General features: G+C 38.4%; 1 protein-coding gene across 2 annotated transcripts in view; it reads left to right on the top strand.

Annotated features, from left to right (window-relative positions):
* Window positions 1-446: 446 nt before the first annotated feature.
* The window catches only part of NT5DC1 (5'-nucleotidase domain containing 1), a 112,625-nt gene continuing 101,817 nt past the window's right edge, over window positions 447-11,254 (top strand). The window contains exons 1-6 of one of the 2 annotated variants that reach the window (XM_058173602.1): window positions 447-810; window positions 2,818-2,909; window positions 4,367-4,438; window positions 5,971-6,077; window positions 8,360-8,439; window positions 10,271-10,352. In XM_058173602.1, coding sequence (XP_058029585.1) covers window positions 2,845-2,909; window positions 4,367-4,438; window positions 5,971-6,077; window positions 8,360-8,439; window positions 10,271-10,352 — 406 coding nt within the window. In that variant the 5' untranslated portion in view covers window positions 447-810; window positions 2,818-2,844. Of the gene's footprint in view, window positions 1,060-2,817; window positions 2,910-4,366; window positions 4,439-5,970; window positions 6,078-8,359; window positions 8,440-10,270; window positions 10,353-11,254 lie in introns of both variants that reach the window. The other variant, XM_058173594.1, reaches the window with a different exon arrangement.

Raw genomic sequence — 11,254 nt, 5'->3', positions numbered from 1 at the left:
ACAAATATTGCAGACAATCCTATTCCAGAGGGCATTTAGACAATAAGACCTTACTTGAGGTAATGGTGCTTAATAGTTTACTCTTAATTGTTCTATTACAGAATTATGAATGCACTATATATATTGTAAGTCATTTACTCATATGAGTAAATAACTATTATGAGTTATTCATTATATATGTAAATAAATAATTTTTAAATCTTCTACTTGCAACACACAAGTCAACTAGCAGAAGAAAAAGTTTATTCTAAGCATACGTCTTCCTTTTTATTACTGTTGGATGATGGTGCACTTCTGAATTTTGGTTGTGAATATAAACAAGACACCAGTGGTCCATTTGGAAAAATCTGACTGAGAGGAACAAGCTAAGCTTCAGGGGTCTTGTTCCAATTTTAAACTATTCTGAAGTGGGCAGATATGATGTATGGTTTATCTAAAAGGTCTGTCATGAAAAGCTTTGAAATTCTGTATATATAGATGATGCTTGTCCAGTTAATATGCAAATCGCAGAGCAAAAGTGACAGATTCCAACTGCTTTTCAAAAGTCAACCTTGTCTTCAAAGGATGTTTCATCCTCCCGTATGGGAGAGGGCCAGGCATCCCGCCCTATGCACGCTTTGCTCCAGCAATGAACCGTTAAATCCAGTTCTGCATCCAAATGAAACCTTTGACCAGCGTTATGCGCCAGTAGCGTTCGCTAGTTTCTCTTCCCGGAGTTCGTGCTAGTTGGAAGTAATACGATCAGCTCAACCCTGGCTTTCAATGCCACTGCCGGTTCTCTAGCTTGCAAGCCTTGGAGGAAAGGAAAAGGTGAGGCGAAGCAAGGCGAGAGAATCAGCCTCTGCAGGAAACGGCCGCTGCTGTCGCATCACCCGTTCACACGCAGAGCCGAGCTGCAGTTTCCTCGCGGAACGCGGGAAGGAAGACGCGCGCTTGCTAGTTCCCGCTGCCGGTGCCGCCGCCGCCATGGCCCAGTTCTTCTCGCTGGCCGATTGCGAAGTGATCGGCTTCGATCTGGATCACACGCTGTGTCGCTACAACCTGGTGGAGAGCACCCGGGTGAGTGGCGCAGTTGGAAGGCAGGCCGGCAGGCAGGCCGGCCGGCCGGATTTAGCTCCGGCTGGGCTGTTTCGAATGGCCGCCACGGTCCAGCAGCCCCCGCGCAATGCTATTAGAGAAACAACCCCGGGGAAAGCCCGTACCACGATCGCTAGGTTGACAGAGCAAGCCTCGGACTGGCTGAGTGGCTACTCCGGTTATGAGGAGGTGGATCTAGGTTTTAGCGAGCGTGGCCCAGCCCAAGGCTTGCACTGCGAGTGGCGCTCTGACGTTTTTTTGTGCGGCTGCAGTAAATCCCGCAGCGGAGGAAGGGGACCGACTAGCGTTGTTTCAGGAAGCGGAAAGGGGCGCAAGAGTTTTGGCCGGCTTGAAAGCGGCCTTTCCAGAAGACCAATAATTTGGGGAGGGGACACTTCCACCCCGGCTGTATTGTGACTAAAACGGTTATATTGCCCGGAATTAAACTGTACCGTATAAAAAAGCAACGAGCTTTAACTTCGGAATGCCTGAGATTGTGCTATTTTATGTTACAAGCTTCTATATACTTTCACCAAATAGTAACTCCTGCCCAACCCGGTGGGATTTTAATAGTAGTCTTTAAAAATTTATATTCTCTCGGAAGTTGCATTGGAGTTTACTCCCAAGACAGCATTGGCTGATACCCTGTCTACCAATCTACCAATGTTTCCGAACTAGTTTCTGAGTGTTACCACTGTACATTGATTTCAAATTGTATATTCTGTTTTTTTTTACTTTTTATTTATATTAGGATAATAGATTTTGATTTTTTTAAAAATCAGGATGTTAAATGCAGTTAGATAAAAAGACACTACAAGTGTGGCAAATATACAGGAAAATAAATTTTGATAAAATGGAAAACTTGTCTCTTCCTCCCTCTTTTTTTTAAATCAGTGTATAAATGTCCAGACAAGCTGAACTACATCTTCATGCAATGCACAAGTGTCTCTCAGCAATAGAAGTTCAACCCCACTTCTATTCTTAAATAAGGCTAAGGATGGCTAGCCTTTTCTGTAGATTCCAGGAGTGGCAAGGGTTCCAGAGATCTAATGAAAGAGAGCCATCAGTCACCCACCCATATGCAGTTCAAGCATGCCTGTATCAAGAGACTCACCACACCAAAATCTAATAAATAACTAGAATAAAATCTCCCCTTCAACTAATATACTATTTTTTTTCTAGCCATTCAGTTTTCATGACTTCGTAAGAGAGAAACTCTGGAAAAGATAATGCTGAGAGTTCCCTTTTCAGAGAAACTTCTGTTAGAACTTCTGTAATCTAACTCCTTCACTTCTTTTAGGTGATGGCATAATTCTTAAATCGGTCATTAGATTTTAAGCATTCTTACACAAGGGTAAGTCCTAGGTTGGGCTTGGTTTTATATAAAGTACACATTCCTGGGTTTGTCTATTAAAAGTACTGAAGGAAATAACCATATATGGAAATTATGTTCATGGTTATTTAATAAACCCTGGCTCATGTATTTTAACCAGTTTGCTATGTATATATAATACTCCAGTTTAAACTGTGAACTGATTTCAGCTGCCATTAAGATTAGAACACCCTGAGGATAGAATCCTGACATTTCTGAAAATGTTGCTAAGAATCAGATCATTAAAACATTGCTGATTTTTTTTTACATACAGAACATTATTTCTGTTGCTTGTAAGATCCTAAATGAGAAGCATTAGTGTCTTAATATAATTTTGCACAGCATTAAACTTTTTTCTTAATTTATAGCTTATATATGACAGCTTCGCTCAGTACATGGTGAAAGAAAAAGGATATGATAAGGAACTTCTGAATGTGATGCCTGAAAACTGGGATTTTTGGTCAGTGATTTTCCTTAATTACCTTCAGTTTCCTTTGTAGTTGCTTCTAGAGGAAGAGACTGCCTGTATTTAAAAGTTATTAACTGAGCAGTCTCTCAGAAGCAAGTATACCCAATTAAGTTTGATATAATTTATTCCATGTAAGAACATACAGGATTATAGCTGTAGGGTGCTGATATTGGTGGTGATATATTCTGCTTCCCTATTTTCTTCAGCCAATATTTACCTGACATCCTGGGTATAAGAGTGTTTCTTTGATTTTGCTATACTAAAAATTCAACAGGTATCATGGATTTCTAATGAGCATGGATTTTCATCCCATCCATTGAGTAACTGGGATTTTCTTCCCCTTCATTCTCTGCCGTCTTACAATAATATAATATTATATATATATATATATAATATATATATAATATATAATATATAATATAATATAATAATAGGGCCTCTGGTGGCTCAACAGACTAATGCAGTCTGTTATTAACAGCAGCTGCTTGCAATTACTGCAGGTTCAAGTCCCACCAGGCCCAAGGTTGACTCAGCCTTCCATCCTTTGTAAGGTAGGTAAAATGAGGACCCAGATTGTTGGGGGCAATAAGTTGACTTTGTATTTAATATACAAATGGATGAAGACTATTGCTTGACATAGTGTAAGCCGCCCTGAGTCTTCGGAGAAGGGTGGGATATAAATGCAAATAAAAATAAATAAATAAATAAATAAATAAGCCTTCCTTTGCAGCATTTAAATGAGGCTGAATGAGAGCACCTTTCCTTTCCATTGCCTTGTTATAGGAATAGAGTGAATGGGATGGTGCTCCAGTCAATTATTCTTTTCTTGTTTTCTTTCTCTTTCTGACACTTTATTTTTAATCTCCACTAGTTGGGTGTAGCGGTTAAAGTGTTGGCCAAGCAACCAGAAGACCGTGTGCTTTTAGTCCTCCCTTACCCTGAAAACCAGCTGGTGACTTTAGGTCAGCTATTCTCTCTCAACCCAATCCAATTATTTGTGGAGAAAATTGGAAGTGGTATACCACCTCAAGTTATACAAAATTCAGGTGGATTGATGATGACGACGACAATGATGGTAGTGGTACACAGCAGACTTTCTTGGGATACATCAGTTTGGGCAGAGGTCTGCCCAAACTGATGTCTTGCAAAGGGCTTTTGTCAACAAGTCAAAAGGCCATAGGTTTTGTTTGGTCTGTCCATGTATTTTCCAAAATATTGCATTGATTAGGAACTTAGACTATAGGTTAGTAGCCTTTTCTCACATTGTGCAAGTAATGCTAAGCTCCTAGGTATTCATCTAATACTAAGGGCCCTGATTATCTCTATGGCCCCTGTGCCATTTAAGACCACAGTCTGTAACATAGTTTACAGCATCTCCATGTATTTTGAAGCTTGCTAATAATGTATTTCTTTTTCTTCTTCCATTGATGAACCTGAACTCTTAACAGCTGCAAGGGCTTGGTGCTGGACCTGGAAGAAGGGAATTTTCTTAAACTTGCAGATAATGGAACCATTTTGAGGTAACATTTAAATCCTTGATAAAAGTTTATGTTATATTTTTTATTAACTTTCTCAAAATGTTCTGTTTTCAAAGTACAATCATATCATTCCTCTCCTATGTATTGAGGCTACAGGGCCTCAATTGTAAGATTTCACTATGTACCTATAAGGATGTGTCAGTGAAGTTCAAAAGCTCATAATTGTACTTAATTATTTTGAATTCTGGACTTCCCATAAAATTACTATTATTAATTATAAAATTAATATTTATATATTGCTCTGGGAAAATATTCAAAGTTCATAGAAACTGTAAGAAGGTAAATGCTGTATAAATGTTTAAATAAACAATCAAGCAATACTCCAATATTGTTATTTTATCACTTTTGACATCTAGCTATTAAATTCCTTTTACCAAGTTGTTTCTTTTTTAATATTCCCCACCCTTTTATTTAGATTCCCCTTATTTGGATTCCCCAGCACGTATATTGTGCTTTTTAATATTAAAAAAGAAACAACTTTTTAAAAGCAGTGTAATCACTCCTTCTTTGTTCATATATTTTTCTTGTCACTTCTTCCTATCCTTACTTCTGATGTTTTTACCATCCAGTGCATATGATAATCTTTACTTCCGCTGCTTTTTAATTGCCAATATCTCAATATTCCTTGTATTTCAAATTTATCAGCTGCGCCTCCCCTACTACTATGTCATGCTGCCTTACTTGATTCTGGGTTACCAACTTTTCTGATTGTTGCTCTCACTTATATTGATTATGATGTGAATGCTAATTGGTATTCAGTTTCCATCTCATATCAATCATGTCACAATTCTAGTATTGTTTTTGTAATTCTGAGCAATATAGAGACCACCAGGTTGGGGAGGCTGCCTTAAGCCCTATCTCCCACTTAACCGATCATAATAATGATTTGCTTCTAATAGAGGCAGTCCTTGAGTTATAATAGCAGTTGAGACCAGGAGTGCTGTCATTAAGTGACGAAGCAATTGTCAAAATAATAGCAGGTACCATTGAAAGCAAAGAGTGATATGAGTTGTGAATAATGGCAAACATCATTATTGAAGATCATTGGTGTTTTTGAAGAGCAGCCATTCCTTGGGAAGGTTGTTTTGCCTAATACAGTTAAAGCTTTCAAAATTCTTAAATAAATCCTTTAATTTTCTTTCCTTGCCTATTCAGTTCTGTCTTCCCATTAGCTTATCTCCAGTCCATGGTTCTTTTCCCTTCCTTACCCAGTTCAACTACTTCTTATTCATCCATATCTTCTTTTCCTCTTCTCTGCTAATACTACTGGGAGGAGGGAGGGGACATGTGCTTCTATGACAGAACATAATTTTTGTGTGAGAGGGAGATGATAATTTGGTATATATATAAATAAGGGTCAAATACTTTTACAAATTAGTTTCATTAACTTTATAGGCAGTTAATTTTAATCTGTAAATGATCCTTTTTTAGCATTTACATTATAATGTTGGAAGAGAGAAATCAAAGAACCATAAAGTATAATAACATTCATATCTGATTCTTCCCTCAAACAGGGCAAGTCATGGCACAAAACGTATGACTTCTGGAGAGATCTTGGAGAAGTATGGAAGGAGGGAATGGAAACATTTTAAGACAATGTGTGGAATGGTTTCTCGTTCAGGTATTACATGGACATGGCCTATAAAATAGGTTGATGCTATAGTGTTGTATTTGTGGCATCCCTGGTGCTCTGTTAACTTGATTGTTTTCTTACAGACATTTCATTCCCAAACTAGGTAACATCATAGTGCTAGTGGAAAGTAAAATTTGCTCTCATTTTATATTCTAGTGACTTGCCCTGTCAGTATTGATAGGAGTGATCTTGGTGGTTCTTAATTGCACTGCTGTTTACTGTTAGTTTATTTGGCAGTCCTTGATTAGAATATTATTTGTTTCTTAATTGTTGATCTAATGTTAATCTTGATAGTATTCTTTGCTCATCTGAATGTTCATTGCAGGTGAGGAGCTGTTTTGGTCTTCTTGCTTCCTTTTTGGTTTTTTGATTGCCTCTTTTTAGAATGGTGTGTAGATGTTGTTTATGTCTATGTGCCTGTTGATAGCTAATTTGTCTGAGTCTCAGGCTACCAGGAATTCTCTAATGTTTGAGGGCTTGGCTTTGTCTAGGATGCTCATAGGGTCCCAATTAAAACTACAGTTAAGTCTATCCATGTATTGTGGAATTAAGGAGTTTTCATCATGGCTTCTGATGCTAGTTAATGTTCATGGACGTGCTCTGCCACTTTTCTACTTATTTGCCCTACATAATGTCTTTTGACGTCCTTACACTATATGTTATAGATGATTCCTGATTCTTATGGGGCTAGGGGTATTTTGGTTTACTTAGGATGTTTTGGAGGCTTTAGTTTGTTCACGTTGTATGGTTGGCAATGTAGTTATAATAGTCTATTGGTGGTTTCTGAAATTTTTGATGTATGGCAGCCTTATTTTTTTCACAACTTGTGTTGATAGTGCTATATTGGTCAGGCATTTTTTGATGAAGTTGTGTGGATATCCATTTTGTTGGAAGATGTTATATAGATCAGGAGTCACTAACCTTTTAGACCTCAGGGACCACTAAATTCATAATTTTAAATCCTGCGGACCACTAACATGAATTTTTTAGAAAGATAAATAGTATTTAGTGCAATATAAAAAATGCAAATAATTTTTCTGCGGACCACCAAATTTTTCTCACGGACCACCAATGGTCCATGGACCACCAGTTGGTGACCGCTGATATAGATGACCTGTTTCTTTTTATTGATGTTCAGAGTTGCTGAAGTACGTTTGTGTTCATATAAATAGTGTTCTTACACAGCTTATCTTGTGGGAGATTGGGTTATTACTTTGGTGGTGGAGCACCTGGTTGGTGTGGGTGGTTTTACAATAGACTTGTGTTTCTAATTTGCTGTCACTGCCCGTACTAATGAGAATATTCAGGAAGGTTAACATGTTGTTTTATTTTTCCCTAGTGAATTTTATTCCTTTGAAGATGTTGATGGCTTTGTGTATTTTCTTTAGTTGGAATTAGACATTAGACCAACAATCAAAAAGCAAACAAAACCCCAGTCAAGGAGCTGTCAAACAAGCTAACAAGAAACAACAGCCTAGTCCGTTACTACCACCAATATCATTACTACCAACATTCGCAGAGCAAACCACTAGTATACAAAGTAAGAGCAAACCCCACTTTTTACTAGCACTGATGATGTTACCTAGTTTGGTAATGAAAGGTCTTCAAGAAAAGAACCAAAGTCAGAGAGCACCAAGGACCCCACAAATATAATACAAGTTTTTCCTATAATTAATGTGTCACAATATTAAAACTGAGAAAGTTTTCTTTTTCTAAAGATTTATTGAAAGTTCACCATAAAAGACTTATGTCCAAAGACTACATATAAGGCTAAAATTAGGTATATACCTATACAATATAATAAGTAAGAGTCTGAAAGCTTACTCTCAAAGCTGATGAAGAAATCAGTCTGAAGCTTGCTCCGTACATAGTCTGAAATGATCTGGTGAGTAGGAGAGCCTACGATAGATAAACTTGTGAGGGTTTTTTTTCCTAAAAAAAAGAGGGGACTTCCCTTTAGAAAAGCTCCAGCTGTTTTGGAAGCAGACATTGTGGGAGACTGACAAATCTTTACTAGAAGTTCATTCCAGAGGTCTAGTCTCATCACTAAAAAACAGTGTTTCCAGACTTTTCCCTCACTTAACCTTCTGGAAATCAATAACGTATCCCAGAATTCATCTGTAAGTTTTGATTTCCTACATTGATTTTTGCGATACAAGGGGAAATTTTGCAGATATCAGTATTATTATAGTAAATAATAATTTTCCTCACAAAAATGTTGATTTGTCCACTAGGTATCTAATATGGCATTCAATTTCTTGTCTTTACAGCTAAATATTATGCCTATGACAATTACTTTGATCTGCCCGGGTCACTTCTTTGTGGACGGATTGTGGATGGTTTGGACAAAGTAAGTTCTAATCAGGTTTGGAGCATCAGATTTGGCGCTCATGGGCAATACATTAACGTTCCTCCTGCTTCTGCTCCCCCTCTTCCTTCTCACATGTTATATGCAGCTTGTACATTAAGTGTTAAATTTGTACCCTATGACTGTCATTAAGTCACCTTGATGAAGGTATCTTTTCTTTTATGTACACTGAGAGCATATGCACCAAGACAAATTCCTTGTGTGTCCAATCACATTTGGCCAATAAAAAATTCTATTCTAACAAAAAAAATCTATTCTTTCATGGATCAAATTCTTTACCCTTGCTTTACAGCAGTGAGTCACAGCAATAAGCTAGAACTGAATCACATATCTATAGAATTCTGAAGGAATTCATTTCTTTTCTTAGGGAAGTAAATAGTGTCTGTGCTTGTCTCTGTTCTGTTTCAGACAGCCCTACCTATAAATAGGGCACTGATTCTGCTTATTGGCTTGTCCTTGAAACTCAGACATCATTTCTGTGTTCAGCCCTAATGAATCTCCTGTTATGAAGATTTATGGACTAAGCAGGCAAATTCTTTTTTTCATGTGTTTATTATTGTGTAAGTTCTACTGACTTGTCATTATTGCTTCAGTTTTTTTTATATAAAACCTGAAAAGATGAATAAAAATGTAGGTCCAATAAGAGGAAGCATGTCCTATGGCTGTGATGGCGAACCTATGGCATACGTGATACAGGTGGCACGCAGAGCCATATCTGTGGGCACGTGAGTGTTGCCCTAGTTCAGCTCCAGTGCGCGTGCCAGCCAACTGATTTTCGGGCCTTCCAGTCCCACTGGGAGTCGGGAAACAAGCTGTTTCCGGCCTCCAGAGGACCTCTGGGGGGTGGGGAATGCGTTTTCACCCTCCCCAGGCTCCTAGAAAGGCTCTGGAGCCTGGGAGGGCGAAAAACGGGCCTACCGGGCCCATTGTGCCATTTCGTGCCAAAAGTGGGGGAAGCATAGGGGAGTCGCACATACATGCACGAAGGGCAGGGTGCATTGAATTATGAGTGTGGGCGCACACACGTATGATCCCCCCACAACCCGCCTGCTTTTGGTGTGATGGCAAAAAGGTTAGCCATCATTGTCCTATGGCAAGCAGGCAAGCATGAAATGAAATTTTTATTTTTTTGATGAAGTCTATAAACTTATTAAACCCATTCCTTTGTTTATATTGGTTTATATTCTTTTGGGCCAATGTTGCTTCATCCAGAGACCCGTGTTAGGAATCATTAAGAAGAGAGTTTCCCAAAACAACCATCTGTAAACAGATACAATTTGTTGTAATGATCAGCAATCATTATTTATGTACTGTAGTATTGCTTGTGAGGAATCAGTTTTACACAAGATATTCCCTTCCTGTGATGAATAGTGTTTTTGCTTTTGTGTTTTAAATATTAAAATGACTGTTTCATGCAGGGAATTAGTAGTTCAAGAGGAAGAGAAGAGTTAAAAAAATCAAATCAATAATGAAAGGGCATAATCACATCATTGCATCACGAGTGAATGCAGTCCTGCATATTAATTAGCAAAGTCATTCATTACATGTGTGCTACTGGCATCAAAGGGAGACATTCCCAAATATGTCATTGATAACTCTGCATGTTCAATTAATGTGGGGGGAGGGATGAAGAACAGAAACAGAGTGAGGAAGTAAGGGAAAAAAAAGGATTGGCTGGAATCCTGAATGAGGGAACCCTATGTGGCTGCATTATATTTCAGACTGCACTTGTGGTTGTTAGCTTATTTTCTCACTGTGTGCTAGAAAAACTGCTTACAATGAAAAAGGCAATGGGGTTTCTTTATGCTTGCAGCACAGCCCTAGGAGAAAATATGACTTCTGGAAGGATATGGTTGCTGCCATACAGTATAATTATAAAACATCAGCTTTTAAAGGTGAGTGATTTCCCTCTCTTTCAAGGGCTGTTTCTTTGGTGAAGGTGCTTTTCATGTATCTGTCCCTTCATAATGGCCATGCATTTTCACAATTAAAATATTGATGTGGACTGAATTGGAATTATAGCAATCAAGCAGCAAACAATACCCCAATCAAGGAACTGCCAAGTAAGCAGTAAACAGCTCAACTCCAAGACCCCATCCCCACCAACGTAGATAGGGCAAGCCATTTGTAGCTAATACAGGAGCAGTTTCTGCCTTATCCTGTGGAAGGGGGCCCTTAGACATAAATAAGAGGAGTTATTGATTCTGTGGGTGCCTAGAAAATGAAACTAGTCAAACCTTCCCATATCTGCAAAGAACTGGCTGTGATGGTTTGTGGGAATGGGAGACAGGAGGAAGAGCTACAGCTTAGATAGTAGTCTGATAAGAGAACCTTGAGTCCGAAAAAGAAAAGGCAATAAAAGCATCTCGGAAGGGACCTTCCCTAGTCTTGAGGAAAGTAAACATGAATGAAGGGAAGGATACTTTCAGACCTGCAAGATTCTGTTAATGTAATCTTGCAATAAAAATGGAGCTGGTACTCATAGTTCTTATCTGGACTTGCAAGGCCAGCCCTGAAAATTTGGTTTATGTGGTAGGTAGAGAAAAAGAAATCTCTTTGCACAGGCATTAGGGGATGAGCCATATGAAAAATTTGCAGCATCGAATATTTTACACATTTTTCCACTTTTTCACCTGATTTTGTAAATATCTATGTACTGTCCTTCCTTGGCATAATAGGAATCCAGCACAAGATTGAATGCTTCTGTGTCTAAATGTGTATGTTCGACTTGTTAAAACCTGTATTCAGAGATTCCCAGGATAACGTAAACTCCATAATGCAGTAAAAACAATTGACA

Source organism: Ahaetulla prasina, chromosome 1 (genome assembly GCF_028640845.1).
Source record: "Ahaetulla prasina isolate Xishuangbanna chromosome 1, ASM2864084v1, whole genome shotgun sequence".
NCBI lineage: Eukaryota > Metazoa > Chordata > Lepidosauria > Squamata > Colubridae > Ahaetulla > Ahaetulla prasina.
This window is presented reverse-complemented; position numbering and strand designations above follow the sequence as displayed.